Source organism: Marmota marmota, unplaced genomic scaffold (genome assembly GCF_001458135.2).
Source record: "Marmota marmota marmota unplaced genomic scaffold, marMar, whole genome shotgun sequence".
Classification (NCBI taxonomy): domain Eukaryota; kingdom Metazoa; phylum Chordata; class Mammalia; order Rodentia; family Sciuridae; genus Marmota; species Marmota marmota.
In genome coordinates this window covers 13,842,260-13,860,990 of record NW_025999869.1, presented here as the reverse complement: position 1 = coordinate 13,860,990, position 18,731 = coordinate 13,842,260, and the positions used below count along the sequence as shown (strand labels likewise).

The following is an 18,731-nucleotide window of genomic DNA, read 5'->3' as shown; positions in this document are numbered from 1 at the left end:
TAAAGGTTAAGTAATTTACCCATGGTGACATAGACAATAAGTGACAGTGTTAAAAGCTAGCCACTTATTAGCCACTAAGATAAGTTCTTAGAATTTTCATTTCATGGAAACTAAATACATAAAACTTTAAGGCCTCTGAGTCATATTACCCAGTTGCCCTCCAGAAAGCTTGCACCAGTTTATACTCCTACTATCAGGGCATGAATGTTCCTGTATTTGCATCAGCATGAACACAGGGTGCTATCAAATTTGTATTGTTCATTAGAGAAATGAAGCCCAATCTTCTGAGAGCTCCTTCCTGCTCCTGGAGCACACGTGCAAACCCGTACTGATTGGGACAGTCATTTTCTTTGAATCAATGGTTCTTATTCTTTGTTGTTATATGAGCCCTTTAGAAAAATCTTACAGAAGCCAGCTACAGAGAAGGCATACCTAACTACATCAAATAGCCCCTGATTTTTCAGTGGCTGACAAACACCATTGAGAACTCCTAGGCTGGCGAGAGGCTTAGATGCCTCAGTAACACTGAAATTCAAACTTAAAGAAGAACTAACAAACCCAGTCTTCAAATGCTGATTTTACCACATGATTCCTTTTAACAATCCTGCAGGGGAAGGAAGCAGATCAGGAGAGACTGGAATAAAATGTGCAGGCACTGGAGGGAGGCAGGTCAAGAGACTCTTGAGGTCATGTTGTCCTCCACCAATTCACTAAGATGGCAGACCAGCTGGACCAGCCAGCACCAGCCTGACCCTATGATGGACTTGAGCAACCTCAGAACACACCTGTGAACCTCTTACCAAATTCACTTCTTCACTCGCTAATGATTTTCATGATCTCCCCTGTATCCTGCTCCTTTATGGTTTGCAAAGCCTCGGCTTGGATCAGTCAGACCTCCAGCAACTCCACCCACCTCCTTCCATGATGAGCCGTGGATTAGGGCATAGGGATCGGGAGACAGAAGCCCAGGGCCTGCCCACCCAGCTGCTCTGAATGCTGCTGTGCCAGGCAGATGTTTTCTGTGCTCTCTCCTTGGCCTGAGCACGTGCCTCTGGGAGGAATAGGACCATTTTTCATAATGATCCATCAACACTCAGTGACCTTTTCAGAATTAGGGGTGGAACATCTGCTTCCAGCCTGTAAGGAAGGAGGTAGAGGAATTGGTGAGCTTGAGTGAACTGCTCTTATGGGTGACCCAGTGGAGAACTGAGTTCCATCTGAGTGGGCACACCAGGCCACCATGACACACATCAAGAATTCAGGCAGCGGGCTGGGACTGGAATCTGAGCTGCCCTGGCCTGGCTGCCCGGCCACATCCATGGTTGGGGTCTCACTGCACACAGGACCATCTCATCCTGCTCAGAAATAAAAAAGGAGTAGGAATGGGAGTGTGGGCCATTTTGCTCTTTTACGGACTGGTTTAGCCCTTCCTCTTCGTCTATTGTTTTTTCCATCCAGCCAAGACTTCTTCTTCGCCCTGTCCTCTCATTTTCATTCTCTGCATTGCCCATCTACAGATCATGGGAGAATTTGTGAGTTAATTATCCCTTCTCTTCCTACCTTCCCAGGAGCCTGGGACTTTAATTCACAAAGACTGGGCATGGCAGAGGATGACCTTTTAATTCTAAATAATTACAGTTTCTCTCGAATTTGGCAGAGAAGATGAGTCATCTGAAAACGAGTAGATTCACATCCAAACACGGCTCTTCTTTAGCCTCCTACAAGTTCCACTCCCCTGTGGAATCTGCTCTACTTTAATTTCTTGTCAGTACCTGATTCCTTGGTGATCTTATCTCATGAGTGGCAGTAGATGGGAGAGGAGGAACTCAGGGGTTGTTCCGAAATAATTCTGTGAGTCTGAAAAAATTACTTCTCTTCTGACCCTCAATTTCAACATCTGTAAAATGGGGACAGTTCATGTTAGCTCCCAATAGAAATGTGGGGTAACGAACTTTAGGGGTGAGTTATAACACTTGCCACCTGTAGGCTCTTAAACCTCTTTCATTATTTCCGTTATTGTTATTAAATTCAGATCACCATCTTCTATATTTTCTCTGAAAACATTGTAAAGCTTGAGACCATTTCTAGCTATAGTGAAAGTCTGCACACATTTCCCAACCTTCTCTGGAATCAGGACACTGTGTAGGAAGTCAGACTTCTCTCAAGAGCTAAGGACCTTCTCCAGTCACTTAAAATACTTGCCCTGTTGCCTTGACACCCCCACCCACGTAGGGGGTGCTTTTCCCTGCCCTTCCAGCTCCTGTCTCCTTAAAGTATGTGAAGATGGAATCATTTTTTCAGGAACATTCTTGGAAAGTAAAATGTCAAATAGCACCTCCTTCCCTAACTGTCCCCCACATATCTCTCCTTCCCTTTACATCACCAGCACTCCCAATTTTCTTCCAGACACCTCCACATTTATTGCTCCTCTAGAAATACAAGCCTCTAGTCTGTGGGAGTCAGACTCGGGTAGCAGACCCAGAGAAGCTCTGGATCAGGCCTGGAATTGAATCTCGTCTCGGCCACTGTATAATCTTGAGCAGCTTACTTAATCGCTCTTAGCTACCTTTTTCTTTTTTTCATATATATACTGGACATAATAATTGTACCAACCTCATAAGCTTAAAAGGACTGAATCAGATAATCAGTGAAATCTCCTTGCTCCCCAAATCAATGTTAATCTCCGTGACTGGATGCTCAACCCAGCTGCCGACATCTAGGAGACACTCAATAAAGGCTTACCACAAAGTGGAGCAAAGCTCGGCGACTTCCCACTGAGAGTTACAATCCAAAAGCCTATGTCAGATTGAGAATGGAGACTTTGCTTACATGAAAGAAGGCAGATAAAATCATATTTTCCAAAAAATCTAGATTTTCTTGGAGAAAAGGAAGTGACTTCTGGAAAATGTCCTATTTAGAGGTAGAGCTAGAAGAAGAAACCCACCTCCCACCATCACCTCCTCCTCTGCGAGGCCTGTGCCCAAGCCGCCACAAATGAGAGCAGAGATGCTCTTAAAAGAGGAATCTAAGAGAATTTAAAACAGAAACAAAACTTTGAGTCTCCTGGAGCAATCTGGGAGAAAGGTGAAGAGGAGCAGAGGTGGACGAAGACAAGGCCAGGGTCAGAAAGCCCAACATCAAGTGTTTCTCCCATGTGTCTGGTGTCTTGGCTCAGGCTGCTGTAGCAAAGCCCTGTAGACCAGCTGTCTATGAACAACAGACACTTTTCCTTCACAGTTCTGGAGGCTGGAAGTTCAAGGTCAGGATGCCAGTATGGTTGGGTTCTGGTGAGGGTCTCCTCCTGACTGCATGATACTGACTTCTGGTTGTAAACTCACACGGAGGAAAGAGAGTTTAGAGATCACTCTGGGGTCCCTTTTAAAAGGCCACTACTCTCTCTCATTCTTGAGGGCTCCACCGTCATGACCCAAATACCCCCAAAGGCCTCACCTCTTCACATTACTGCATTGAGAGTTGAGGCCTCAACATGTGGATTTTAGGGGGACGCACACCTTTGCCATGGTGTGTGTGATTTTTCTCCTATGAAATCATTCCCTTGCCATGATGTGAGCAGAGAGATCATCAAGGGGAATGGAGTCCCAGAAGCAGGAGGGGCCAGATTGAAGTGGGACACCCTCATCCACTCCAGGAATCTAGTCCCTCCCAGGGAGAGCTTCAAACTTCCAGGTTATGGAAAAGGAACACAGGAGATCACATCACCTAATTTGCAAGGGGTGCAAAGGCCTGATATCTGGGTGACACATGTAAACAGCACAGGCAGTAATATTGAACGTATTCAGACCTTCTTTCATTGGAATTCTCGGAAAACATTCTGCGGCCACAGCAAGCCCACCTCAGCTCTGTGTCCTATAGGACATCTGTGAGTTGAGCAATGAAATATTTTCCAGGTGTCTCTATCTGGAAAGTTTCCTGGCTGTGCACAGCCTTCAAGCTCTGAGAGAGGGCAAGAATTTCAGGGTCATTTTGTTTTTTAAATTTTAACTTTATTTTTTAACTGAGTCACAAAATCATAAAAATTACACATGTGATCTTTTAATATGTGTATATATTGTGTAATGTTGAAATCAGGGTGAACACATCTATCTCCTCACACATCTATCATTTCTTTATGGTGAAAATCTTCAAAATCCTTTCTTCTAGCTTTTTGAAATGCACAGTGCATCATCATGCTGTGCAATAGCACACCACAGCTTCCTGAACTGTAACTTGGTACCCAGAGTCATTTCATGACACGCCTGTAGATCTAGACTGAGGAGCAGGATGCAAAACCCATTTTGCTAGAATTTGTACCACAACACCCATTCGGCAGCAAAAATTAATCTGCTTATTAGACGACAGTCATGATGACAGGCAACGTACTTGGCTCTTGGGATACAGCAAGGCAAGAGAAAGCTCTAGAGACGAGCCCCACCCGTGGAGTTGGTGGACTGGCTTTACTCACTGTGGTTCAGAAGAACTGAGGGCTGCATATGAGAAGGACAGCATGGTCCCCTAAGGGTATTTGTCAGGAAAGAGAGGGCCAGGCAGGTAGAAAGGAGATGCAGAGCCATACACGGGTCCCAGGCCAACCTACTCTTGGCAGACCAATTTGGATACAGGAAAAGTTTTGATCTCCACCAGCCAAGGCCAGAACAAAGAGATGAGTCAGAAAGAGGACATCATGAAAGCAGCAAGCAGCTTCTGGGAGAAGGGATGAAAGGCAAGTGTGGAGGCTGGTGGTCCCAGTGGCCCAAGCGCACCGTCTTACCTTCTGGCTCCCCAAGGCCAGTCATTGTCCCTGTTCTCTCATGGAACCTTTCATCCCCGTCTCCTGGGTCCCTCAGCCCACTGGCAGGTTCACCTGCCACATTGGAAGGAAGGATCCAGCACAGTGTGGCCTGTGTGTTCTGGGCTCAAAGGAGCTGTCTGGAAGTGTACTTGAACCTTCTCCCCCAACTTCTATTCCACCGCCACAGGGTGAGAGCAGGAGGGAGGAGGCCCTGATAGCAATGCAAGCCCCCTTTTGTGTACATAGACTGGGGCCCAGAGAGAGGCCAATACCAGGCCTAAATGCCAGATTCCAGCCCTGCATTGACTCCTCTTCTTCCTATATTTTCAATTGTTGTTTATTGCAAAAAAAAAAAAAAAATTCTAAATACAAAGTGAAAATCTTCACATAATCCATCTTTTAGAGGTAGCCCCAATTATGATTTAGTACATATTCACCCAGATTTTTTTTCTGTGAATACACACATATACACACACACAGTTTTTTATATAAAAAATTAGATTGTATTAGACATAACTCCCTGAAGTTTCTGTTATGTACAACATTACATCATAGACTTAGTTTACCGTTTTAGTAGATGTGTGGTTTTTTTATGTGACTGCTACATGATTTCCTTTACAATCCCCTATTGTTGGAAATTTAGGTTATTTCCCAGTTTGGGGGAACTGTCTGCTGCATTTCCTTATACTTTCACCTTGGCTCCCTCTGGGGAGTACTTGTGGAGGGTAAATTCCTGAATGTTGGACTTAGATCAAAATCCATGATCAAAGGCTGGGTATGCAGCTCAGTTTTAGAATGCTTGCCTAGCATGCGCAAGGCCCTAGGTTTGATCCCTAGTACTGAATTTTTAAAAATATTCAGTTAAATTTTATCAGATGATGAAAAAAAAGAGATAATTTTATCAGATAATGCAGATTTCCTATCCCCAATTTTTACCCCCACTGAGAATGTATGAAAATGCTGGTTTTTTCCCTACCCTTGCCTAATTGAGCCTAGCACTTTTTAAAGTATCTTCTACACTAATAGATCTAAAACATGTAGCTGCTTCTTATTTGCATTATTTACTTTGTAAAGGAATTTTATTTTTTGCATTAATTCATTATGCACTATACTTACCTTGTTATTTGCTTATCCATGTGATTCATTTAGTTTTATAGAGTTGTTTTTCTCTCACTGATTGCAAAGAGAGCTTTTTTTGTTATTTGAGATACAAATACTTCTTTCAATTCTTCTTTTAACATTGTTTTTGAAGTCTGAAGCCTTATTAAAAAAAAAGTCCCAGACAAATTTATACCTTAAAAGGTCTTTCCTGTTTCAAAATTATAAAAATATATTCCTATACCCTCTTCTGATAGTTTAATGGTTTTTCTATATTTAAAATCTTGGGTCAGTCCAAGTTTATTTTTGTGTAAGAAATAAAGTAAAGATCCAGCCTTATTTCTTTATAAATGGCTATCCTGTTGCCTCAACATCATTTATAGAATAACCTATTTTTTCCCACAAGCATTGAAATGGCATATAAAGTTCTTGTGGTTATTTCAGTCTCTTTCTAAACTATAAAATTTTATTGATAGTTCTGTCTTTTCCTCCACTTTCTGCCCAAAGTATTTTTAATTACTATGATTTTATGGAAAGGGTGAAATTACCCATTTCTCCCACATCCTTCCCCACTATTCCTCTTCATTTCCATTTGCCCGGATATTTTTCTCATGTCTATTCTGCTATATTCCATATTTCTATATGTTTGATTCTGGATCATTTATCTTCTCTCCCTTCTTGTTGGGGTTTCAAGGAGATCATTTTGAACTTCCAGTGGAATGAGGAGAGAACTGAAGTTATCTTGGATACAGACTTCCTTTACAGAAGCAAACTATGTCTCTCCATTTATGCATGTCTTCTTTTTATGCTCCTTATAAAATTTTATGGCTTCCTTCCCATAAGTCTCACCAATGTTCAGTTTCTAAAAGCATTTTATGGGGAAATTGCTATTTCCCATGAGATCAAAATATGGAACCTTCATTTGGCACCAAAGATGGCCCCATGGGTGCTGCAGAAACCATTCTATCCCATCTGCTCCCCTCTATGGGCCTCTGCCAGGAGGTAGCTCCCCCACAGGAAGTTGGAATGGACCCATCTATTAATCAGCGGGTAATCAATGGTCACTGACTGTATGCCCAGCCCTATGCTGGAAGTATAAAACCCAGATCTGTCTGCAGGATTCCAGCAGGGCCCAGAACGGAGGGAGAGGAGAAAGGGAGGAGGGACAGGGAAAGGGCATCCGCTCTGACCAGCGACTGCATGAATCAAGCGAAAGGGGCCAGAAGAGTGAGCACGTGTCACAAGAGTCCCTTAATTGCAGCCAAGTTGAACGGGTCTTAAATTCCAGCCTAAGCAGTTTGAACTTTATCCTACTAACTATAAGAGCTGCTGGAGGACTGGGGGCAAGGGAGTCCATCCCATGGGGAGGTGGCTCTCAGCCCAGTCTTTTATGGTCACTGGATCCCAAGATATTCAGGAAAACAATTTTTTAAAAATAAAGTTGCAATGTGGGCTAAGGCAATACTTCTCACCTCCAGGTCTTTTTAAAAAGCAGATTCTGATGCACTGGCTGAGAGGGTCTGCATCCGCACCTAGGTGCTGCTTATCTGAGAACCTCGACCCAGGTAACCTGGGGCTCATATCCATTTTACTATTTTTATTACTATTGTTATTCACACAACACCTGTTGGTTGAGTGCTTGTCTTAGTTCAGGAACTATGCTAGGCCCTGAGCAGAGAGAAGAACCTCTCTTTCCTCTTATCTCTTTCCTCTTATCTCTTTCACCGTCTTATCAGAGAAGATGAGACATAAACCCCAGCAACTATAATTCAAGGTAGGAAATGATAAATGCCACATTTTAGGTTCAGAAAAAGCACTTGGACAAGTCAGCAGAGAAATTGTTCCCAGTTCAGGGAGAAATTGCCTAGAATTTATTGAAATGAATGGAAGCATCTTTTTCTTATGATTAGGAAACCTGGGCTTCAGGGTTGGACTTTAATCCCAGCCCACCCTTTTCTGAGCACGTGATCTCATTGACCTCTTAAGCCTCAGTTTCCTTATCTTAAAATGAAATTCATAATAGCAGGACTGCTGGAAGGGTTGCTTTAGAGAATGTTTACAAACACTACCTAATGACTGGTTTAGGAACCAGTTATTGTAAAGGGTGCCTTTGGTGATTATCATTGTTTTCAGCATTTACTTTAAAACTCAACATGGGTTTCTTGACCCCAAAGATACTATATTTGTTGGACAAGTTTATGTTCCAGGGTTAAATGATAAATGAAAATGGAAAACCCTCGAAGGGAATTTCCAAATCCAAAGGAACTTCCTCTCACAAAGCTAGTGCTGAAAGAATTAGAAACTCTTTAAAAATTTTCTAGTTTTTATTGGGCCGAATTCTGTCAGCTCAAGATTCATGGCTTGGCCGAAGGTGTAACCAAATGTTCCTAGTAAGAACCACTTTGGAAAAAAAAGTTCCTCTCCATTTACAAGTTGATCAGAATGGTTTCACCACCCACTGCTCCCCTGAGGGCATGGGCTTGTCTAACACCAACTTGTGAAATAAGTCAAATCAAAATTGATAATCCTGGATTCACAGAATGTCAGCACCCAGAGGGATCTTAGAAACCACTCGGCCCAATATTGACATTCCTTGGACCAGATAAATGATGCTGCAGGTCCCCAGGCCTCGCTGCAGTCTCCACACCTGTTCATTGGCTCACTCTTTCAACCCATACTCAGTGAAGGCCTATGGATGCATATGTAAATAACGGAATATGCAAAAAATAAAAAGATCAGCTCACTTACTTCCTGCAGAAAGGGGAAGAGGGCACACATTGGGAACCAATAGGGAAGTCTGCTGGGCTTAACAATAAGAAGTTTCATTTCAAAGCATTCTTTCTCTTACCTGTGGGGCCCTTGGTCACGTGCTGCTGTCCATCTGAGTTCATCTCTTGATTTATAAGGTAGGGTAAATCCCTTCTTCCTCATAGAGCCGTGGGGATTAAATGAAAGGGCAGGGTGGGAGGGGAAGGGAGGGGGCATAGGGTTAGAAGTGATGGTGGAATGTGATGGACATTAATATCCAAAATGCAAGTATGAAGACACAAATTGGTATGAATATGCCTTGTATACAACCAGAGGTATGAAAAATTGTGCTCTATATGTGTAAAATGAATTGTAATGCATTCCACTGTCATATATAAATTAAAAAAATAATTTAAAAAAAATGAAATAGGGCAAAGAAAGTTGGCTGACACCTAACAAGATGTTAACCACAGAATCTTTTGGTTGGTTGTTTTTTTTTTTTTTTTTTTTAACTTTTCAATAATATTCACTGGATTTTCCCAATGACAGAAGTAGTTTGTGTTTACAGAGACAATTTTGGAAAACACCAAAAAGCACAGAAAAGGAAAATCCATCCATAATTCTCCCACTTGAGGATAATCAGTGCTGATGTTCCAGCATATATCCTTCCAGACCTTTCTATCCATAAACATATACATTGTTTGCCTATGAACTGTACTGAGGGTGATTAAAAGCCTTTGTTAGATGCTGCTGAGATTCCAATTCTAATTCTGTGTCACCCACTAGCTCCGTGACTCGGTAACCTGAGTTTCTGTTCTCCTGGGTGTAATAATCATGGTGTCCAGGCCCAAGCATGGAGGTTAGAGCATGGAGAGGTTGGTGTGGATGGCAACCGTAGAGCTGAGCAGGGCACAGTCACATGGAGCTGTCCCAGGATCACGGCCTGCTGAAGGGGTCAAAGGAAGGCCAACAAAAGCTGAGCATTTAGCCCAGGGCCAGGCACAGAGGAAGCGTTTGATAAATGGGACCTACTATTCTACAAACACGCCCCCATGTTTCTAAAGAGCGGAGGTTCAACAGGGTTGTGACCTTCACTGCTCACTGTTTACTGTTCAGATTTGTGAGATGGCCCCTTAAGGGTGACCTGCTAGAACCATGTCCTGCCAATAACTGCTTCTCCCTGTGCAGGTGCTGCCCAGCATTAGCCTTTGAATCTCACACTTCATAATCCCTCTAAATCACCCTTAGCCACTCAAAAGTCCCTTCTCCCCAACCTCCGTCTCCTACTCCCCCCACCCATCATAAATAGGGTAAAATAATGCAAATGCCTCACGTAGGTAGAGAGCTTTCACCCTCTCTAAGCCCTTCCAGAAGTGTCTTCTTTTTAGATCTGCTTAATAAGCCTAAATTAGAGGTTGCCAGGCAGGGGGTGCCAGAGTGGGGACTTGGGACCACGACCAGCATATGGTTTCCCAGGGATGCACTTCACCTGCAGGTCAAGTTCACAATGGATTTGGATGGTGTACAAGATAGCTTGAAATGACAGCTAGAGATGGTACAAGAAACTCTGAGTCCCATCTTCCATCATTCAGTCATGAGCAGATATTTATTTAGCACCTACTATGTGCTGTCGGCTCTCCAGTGAGAAAGTGATTATCTGTTCACGTCTGTTTCCATCCATTAGAATCCACAAAGAGGAAAACTTCCCGCTCTAGGGCCCAAAATGTCTTCAACTCCTCTCAATTCCTCCTGGAGCAATTCAGAAAGTACTGAAATTGATTTTGTTTTCATCTTATTTTTCTCTACCATGACTTTTCATTTGTGACAAATGATGCAGGTTTTAAAACAGTGATAGAAAGCCTCCTTCAAAAGAATTTAGTGTAGATACCAAAAGTGAATTGGTTTAGAGAAAAGCGCGAATGCACCAGGGAAATTACATTGTTATGTGGTGTACATGTACAAATTCGTAACCACAAATCCCACCATTATGCACAACTGTAAGATACCAATAAAAAGTATTTTTAAAAAGAAAGAAGAAAGAAAAACATAAATAAATGGTAGTCCAGGGCTGGGGTCATGGCTCAGTGGCAGAGCACTTGCCTAGCATGTGAGGCACTAGGTTTGATTCTGAGCACCACATATAAATAAATAAAATAAAAGTCCACCGACAACTTAAAAAAATTTCTTTTAATTAAAAAAAAAAAACGGAAGTCCACGTGGCAGAGTGATAGATGCTTAGCAAACCTAGACTTGAGGTGAGTGAATCATAGCCCTCCCAGGGGAGTTATTGATCCCTTTAAGACCATAATGGTTACTGACCCCTTTAAGACCATAATGACCCTATGGGCCCTCCTGCTAGAAAAATGCATGAATGTTACACTCAATTTTAGCAGGCTCAGGACCTGTATGGGAAAGACCCCGAGGGCGAGAGCCCCAATGCCTGGTGAGCACAGAAAACCTCATCATCCTCTTCTCTGCCTTCCTCCCCTCTGCGGCAGTCACTCTGGGATTAACAGCCGGTGGGCAGACCTGAAGCAGCACATTTGAATCAGTCCTAACAGATCCATTTACTGAGTGTTTTCAGTGTGCCAGGCCTTTGCCAAGCCTATGCTCACCTCATCCACCCAGAGGAGAGCTATCACCAGGTTCATCTCCAAGGTCACACTGCAGGAAATGCCAGGGCTAGAACTTGAACCCAGATCTACCGACCTGTGGCATCTGAACACTTTAAACCTGCTGCCTCGATCCATAAACATTGGTTGATGAGATGAGTGGCCACTTGAACATGTCCTAGTGACTCTGCTGTGTAACCGTGGAGTGACTGTGCGAGTCACTCACCTTCACCAAGCCCCAGTAAAAGAAGGAGGCCCGCCCAGCCTGGCAGGTCAATCATCAGGATTATGTCATGAGTGAGAAAAGTAGAGCCAGGTTCAGGGACATGCCAAGCAAGCTGGTGACATTGTCAAAGAACCCAGCTCAGCCTGACTTCCAGCACGGAGAGCCAGCCTTCCAGAAACCTATATTTCCTGTTGTATTGACTCCCCTCTCCTGGCAGCTTCATGCCCAGTAAAAAGTCTGTTTGGGCGCCCAGGGAAAGAGATCCCTGTCACCCATCCTCTTTCATGCCAAAGAGGCTTAGCACCTTTCCTAATTAGCTTCAGCTTTTGGCTCCCACCAGGAGAGGCTGGCACAGCAAACAAGTCCTCTAATCCTAGTAGCTAGTGAGTTGCTGGGGGGAGAGGGAAGAGGGAGGGGGAAACGCTGGTGGCCTGGTCATCCAGTCCCTGACCCACACTGCCCCTCTGCGGTGGGTCTGGGGAAACAGGAGTATCCTGGCAGGAATAGGAAGGGCTCTGGGCGCCGCTGGTTCATGCAGACTCTGAATTTCAAGACTGGAAAGGACCCGGTTCAAACCACTAAATTAAAGAAGGAAATTGAAGGAGGAAATCTGAGGTCCAGAACAGGAAAGCAAGTTACCAAACATAGGTTTTCTAAAGTGAAATTTCCAGCCCAGTTAGTGATACAGAGGTTTCATCATTATTATGTGGTGAATTACTGTGGATGTGGAGTTGATTGGGTGGCAGGCACCTAGTAGTGTTCAGGGTGCCCCAAAGGACTTGACATGCTTTGAAACAACTTCAGGAGAGTTCGATTCTCAGCACCACATATAAATAAATAAAATAAAGGTCTATTGACAACTAAAAAAAAATTTTTAATTAAAAAAATAATTAGTCCAGGTGGTGGAGTGATGGGTGCTTAGCAAACCGAGACTTGAAAGAGGGAGGGGGAAACAACTCCAAAAGGTCACTAACATTATAAGCCCCATTTTTCTAATGAGAACCCGAGGATCAAGGACAATACGAAAATTGCCAGTCATATGGTGAGAGAGCCAAGATTCCATCCCAAAAAGTGCCATTCCAACAAGAAAGGGGACTCCTTGTCAGAAGTCACTGAGGGCTTGTTCAAGGGTCGGGAGGTGCCATGCTGGGGGTCTGCAGGAGAAGAAAATAATTGAATGCAAATGAAACAAGAGGGAAAGCCCTTGTTCACCTACCGACATTCCAGGGTTAAAAAAAAGGCTAAAGGAAACTGGGGAGGTGGGGAGGTAGGGAGAATGTCAGGCTGCTCGGCATGAGGGTGAATTGGTACTACCAGTTCGGAAGGCAATTTAGTTAGCTGTCAGTGTATAAATGGGGGGCCAGTGATTCCTCATGTGGGAATTTACTCTACAGAAATGTTCAAACATGCAGAATGTGAATTGCTTAAGGCTTTCTATTGCTGCAGTTTGTAACAGTCAAAAATTGGAAATCAGTCACCTATTTGACTAGCATTGGAGAAGGTGTTAAATAAACTACTAAATACACAGTATTGCAGGGACAAGGGCGGGGGGGGGGCTGAAATAGCATAATATATCCTGACCTGGGAAAATACAAACACTCTAAGCAAAGAAAGCAATTTAGGGAAAGGTATTGCAAATATGACTCCATTTTTTTTTAATCTAGAAAGAATAAAAACAAAGCTGTTAACTCTGGTCCCTGGTGCTTGAATGGAGAAAGAATTTTCACTCAATATAGATTTTTTTTTGTAACATGTAATTTTTTAACACAGCATGTATCATTTTTGTAATAAAAATATACAGATCTGGAGGGGAAAAGAAAATAAATGAAAATATGTCTCCTGACCAGAAGGAATTTACAACCTGGGTGGTGAACAAGGACTCAGCCAGCCCGGGAATGGCTTAACATAGCAACAAGCAAACAAGAGAACAGGGTGATCTGCTTGTACATTTTATATGGGGTGCAGAAGAAAGAACTCCATCTGATGTGGATGGGGCTGATGGGACAGAGTTCCTGTGGAAGTTGACTGAGCTAGCTGTGAAGCACAGTGCAGCCTCTGTATCTGAGGGATCTGAATCCAAGTCAGCTAACCCTGGATTGAAAATATTCAGGGGGAAAATTGCATCTATACTGAACAAGTCCAGATTTTTTTTTTTTTACTTATCATTATTCTCTAAAGACTACAGTATAGGCAGGCATGGTGGCAGACCTGTAATCCCAGTGACTCGGGAGACTGAAGCAGGAGGATGGCAAGTTCTACACCAGCCTTAGCAACTAAGCAAGGCCTTGTCTCAAAATAAAATATAAAAAGAGCTAGAGATGTGGCTCAGTTGTTAAAAACCCCTGGGTTCAATCACTGCAAGGAAGGAAGGAAGGAAGGATGGCAGGGAGGAAAGAAAAGAAAAAAGAGAGAGAAAGAGAGTACAGTGTAGTAGCTATTTAAATAGTGTTGGCATCCTTTGGGATATTATAAGTAATCTGGAGGTTATTCAAAGTATAAAGGAGGATGTATATAGTTTATATGCAAATATTATGCCATTTCATATGAGGAATTTGAGCATCTGCAGATTTTGATATCTACAGGAGGTCCTAGAACCAATCTCCTGAACATGTAGACAGAAAACTACATACTTCAAAGTGGTCACCATTTATTATTATTTTCAAGTTGTCAGGCCACGTGTCAAAGTATTTTACATGGCCAGGCACAGTGGCACATGCCTATAATCCCAATGGTTTGGGAGACTGAGACAGGAGAATCATGACTTCAAAGCCAACTTCAGCAACTATGAGGCGCTAAGCAACTAAGTGAGATCCTGTCTCTAAATGAAATACAAAATAGGGCTGGGGAATGTGGCTCAATGTTTAAGTACCCCTGAGTTCAATCCCCGGTATCAGAAAAAGTATTTTACGTGGATATTTTCATGTATTCATAAGCATTTTTTAACACAGATGTTTCCCATTTTGCACATAAGAAACCTGAGGTTGAGAAAGCTAATTAACTAATTAACATTTCTAAAACCAAACAGCAAATTCCTAAAGAGGACATTCAATAACAAGTAGGTTCATGTCAACCAAAACCCTGTGCTCCAATCACTTGGCCACACTGCCTAAATTGAGGACCCAAAAAAACGGCTTTCTTCTAAGAGGAGTAAACAGCTCAAAGTGCCCAAACTCAAAATGTGCTATAAATGCTCATGAGAAAGGTCATCTGCACTCCCTTACTTAGGCTCAATACTTTTCAGGGTTATGGTCCTGGAAGGATACTTGATAAGAAATAAAGGCAAAGATCCAACCTGCCTTTGCGCGTGGCAAGGTGCCTCCAGTAATAAAGAAGGTAAAGAAGAATCTGAAAAGATATGCTATGCTGCCCAGGGGGACACAGTGACATTTATGCCCATATCCTAAGGCCACGTGTACTCTGTTGCAATGGCCCATTAGCTACTGCAGGGCACATGCCACATCCCAAACTCAGCTCTGTATATTCACAGCTTGTCAGTGCCTGGCACGTGTCAGGAGCTCAGTAATTCTGGAAAGAATTAATGAATGAAAAAAATGGATGAGTGTTTAAAAATTTAAATAGCTACCACCATCATATGCTGGTGTCCTGGTGTCAAAAAATGGGACCCAATAGCACCTTCCTCAAGACTGACTTCCCACTCCTAAGATTATTAAACGGGCTAACGGTGCAAAAAGTTTAGCACATTTCCTGTAGAGCACACACGCTATGTGAATGGCGGCTATTAGCATTACTGCTATTTATACATTCTTCATAAGAGTTGACCCCTCGGGATGCGTCCCCACTATTTCATTTGTTCCCTGTTTCACCACCATCTTCAACAGAGTTAGCACCAAGGAAAGTTATTGCTCTCAGTAAACATGGCTTCCCTGCTCTAGGCCCTCCCAACCTTTGGCCACAACTGTCTTTTCATTCTCAGCTGCCATCCCTCATGTCCTCACACAAGAGGACGTGCTACCTGTACACAGGCTCATCAACATTTACCCTCCCGGGGTAATGCACAAGGCTCCCTAGCCTTACCTCAGTCTCTCCTGCTTCCCACTTTGTCAAGACTAGTTTCTTAGGCCCTTCAGATGCAGTGATGCAAACAAGCCCATCACCATGGACAAAGACAGCCCACTCCATCTTGGGATTCTAGGTGTTCACACGTCATAGCTGCATCTCGGTTGGGGCCTTCTGTGTGGTGCCTTAATTCAAAGGACTGTCTTCAGTGGTAGGATGCAAACCTAATGACCTGGCCCTTGTCACAAATCAGACTATGAGGTGACATTGCCATCTGCCTCACCACAGCAAACCTAGAATGTAGCCGTCTCTCATATCTCCTCTCTGAGTTTAGAAAAGAGGCCAGAACTTGGGAGTTAGCATTTCTATTCCAGGTATGGATGACCCTGTTCCCAGATTAAATCCCTGACTACCTCGGTCCTGCACCAGAAGCCCAGTCATCTCCCACCAGCTACCACCACTGGGTTGCTAAGCAGAGAAGACTTGGGTTCCCTGTAAAATAGCCAAACCTCATACAATCAAGAAGGTGAAGTGCTCCAAGGGGGAAATGCAAGCATAACCCAAAATCAAAGATAGGAATTCTTTCGTGCCATCACCTGTGGAATTTTCAGCTACTCTCAGATCTTCATTGTCTCCATATGCAAAATGGCTGGTCTTGACAAGTGCTAACCACCCCCCATTCAGATATCTAGGCATCCTCAATCTTCATTCAATAAATAAACTCAAAGATGATCCCACAGATCAGGTCCTTGGGAAACTCACAGTCTGACAGAGGAAAATAAAAGTTTTTACACCACAGTCTGGGTGACAGGGTTCAGATGTGGCTTAAAAATACAAAATATTCTGTAAAGTGCAATCCCATTTTTAATATGCAAATGTATATATACAACAGAAAAAAAATCTGAAAGTTTATGTGCCAAAATGTGATTTTTCTGCATTGCAGGGTTATGCTTACTTTTTAAAAATATTTTTCTTCCTTTTGGCTTTTTTGCATTTTCCCATCTTTTCCAAAAAAAGTATTACTGATATCATCTTTTTATTTCAAAAACATATTTTGTATTCAAATAGCTTAAATCTTAGCTATATTGCAAATATTCTGTGTGACCTGGGGCAAGACACTTACCCTCTCCAAGTCTTGTTTGCCTTATACTTAAAATGGAAATGGTTTTTAATTTGATATTGTCATAAAATGTTTTTGGATCTCAAATTCAGAGGAATGAGTTAATCATGTTTCGGGATTCATAACATCTCATCTTCATCAGTCTATGGCAGACTCTCTCTCTCTTATTTTAATGATTTATTTCCTTTTATTCCCATTCTCCATTCCCATGTCCATCTGCCTTTACCCTTGGGCAAACATTCTGTGTTTAACATGTCATTTTAATTTGAGAGTATTTCTACAAAATGCTTGTGGTTGTGTGGTGAATTACTTAAGTGATATTTTGTCATAAATCTCATTCTATTTCCTCCTTTTTTTTTTTCATAAGGAATGATGTACTTAAGATCCTTCAATATCACTGTGTGGACATGTCATCCTGGGTCTCTAAGCACTACTCAATCTCCATGAGTGCATCTACCTCATTCTATCGTTCCCATGGAGGGACACCCAGGTTTTCTCCAACTCCCTGTCACCACAAACTACACTACCTTGAGCATCCTTGTACATGTGCCCTTATAGACTTTGTGAAAATACATTGACATCTGTAGCCTAGAGCAGAAGAGCTGGGTCACAACGTGTACACTTAATTGGACCAAGTGGTGCCAAGGTCTTCTCCAAAATGTCTGAGCCTCAGCCATGCAGAAAGCTATCCATGTCCCTGCACCTCTGCCTATCCAGTTTCCTAATGTGTGCCAGCCTAACAGATATGTTACATCTCTTTGTGGTTTTCATTGTAATTTATTTGACTGCCTAATATTTTGTGCATCTTGTCATATGCTCATTAGCCTTTGGGCTTCCTATTACATAAATTTTCTTTGCCCATGTTTCTCCTGTTTCTCCTGGGAATGTTCTTTCTTGTTTATATAAGGAGTTCCTTGTCTTCTAAATATCAATCCCTTAACTCTTTGGGATATTGTAAATAACTTCTTCCCATTCTTGCCTCGTGGTTTATCCTTTTGAAGTGCTAAGTCATTTTTCTTCACCCCCAAGATCAAAAAGATAGTCCTTTAGGTTGCCTTTATTTTTTACTTTTAAAAGTCTGCCTTTTGGATTTAGGTCTTTCGCACATCTCTTATCTGCCATGGAAACAAATCAGCATATATTTATAGGTAGAGTGCCTGCCACAAAGCCTGTCCCCCAAAGACATGTGCAATGATGGGGATTGTTGTCACATGGGTAGAGTGGGGTACTGCCATCTATATGTTAGATGATACATAGACATCCTATGTGTAAACCTACATATAACGGAGCTCAGAAGCTGTTTCACTCAATCGGGAAAGGTTTCAGGACAGAAGGGAAATGACTGAGGTTGTCCCTATGAGGGAACGTGGGATTCTTTCATTTTGAAAAGAAAGGCTGTCCTTCCAGGCAGACAGTGGCTTGGGGAAAGTGCAGGGATCGGGAAAGGCGCGGGCTGGCACTGCTTAGGGGGAGGTAGGAGGAGAGAGCTGAATACTCACCAGCTGCTGTCTGTTTCTGCCCGCGCCCTCCCCACCCCTTCCCGCTGCAGGCTCCCTGTTCTCCACCCTGAAGCCCCCCGACGCCGTGTTCAAGGTGGTGTTCTGGCTGGGCTACTTCAACAGCTGCCTCAACCCCATCATCTACCCGTGCTCCAGCAAGGAGTTCAAGCGCGCCTTCGTGCGCATCCTCGGGTGCCAGTGCCGCGGCCGCCGCCGCCGCCGTCGCCGTCGCCGCCTGGGCGGCTGCGCCTACACCTACCGGCCGTGGACGCGCGGCGGCTCGCTGGAGCGCTCGCAGTCGCGCAAGGACTCGCTGGACGACAGCGGCAGCTGCCTGAGCGGCAGCCAGCGGACCCTACCCTCGGCGTCGCCGAGCCCGGGCTACCTGGGCCGCGGCGCGCCACCGGCCGTCGAGCTGTACGCCTTCCCCGAGTGGAAGGCGCCCGGAGCCCTCCTGAGCCTGCCCGAGCCGCCCGGCCGCCGCGGCCGCCAAGACTCGGGCCCGCTCTTCACCTTCAAGCTGCTGGCGGAGCCCGAGAGCCCCGGGACCGACGGGGACGCCATCGGGGGCTGCGAGGCCGAGGCCGACGTGGCCAACGGGCAGCCGGGCTTCAAGAGCAAC

The 18,731-nt window shown here is 43.8% G+C and overlaps 1 protein-coding gene across 1 annotated transcript in view; it reads left to right on the top strand.

The window, feature by feature from the left end:
- Adra1b (adrenoceptor alpha 1B) overlaps nt 1–18,288 on the top strand; it is a 98,515-nt gene extending 80,227 nt beyond the window's left edge. Inside the window, exons 5-6 of the mRNA XM_048816236.1 lie at nt 7,383–7,452; nt 18,160–18,288. Of these exons, the coding sequence (XP_048672193.1) occupies nt 7,383–7,423 (41 nt within the window). The 3' untranslated portion in view covers nt 7,424–7,452; nt 18,160–18,288. The remainder of the gene's footprint in view (nt 1–7,382; nt 7,453–18,159) is intronic.
- Nucleotides 18,289–18,731: the final 443 nt, after the last annotated feature.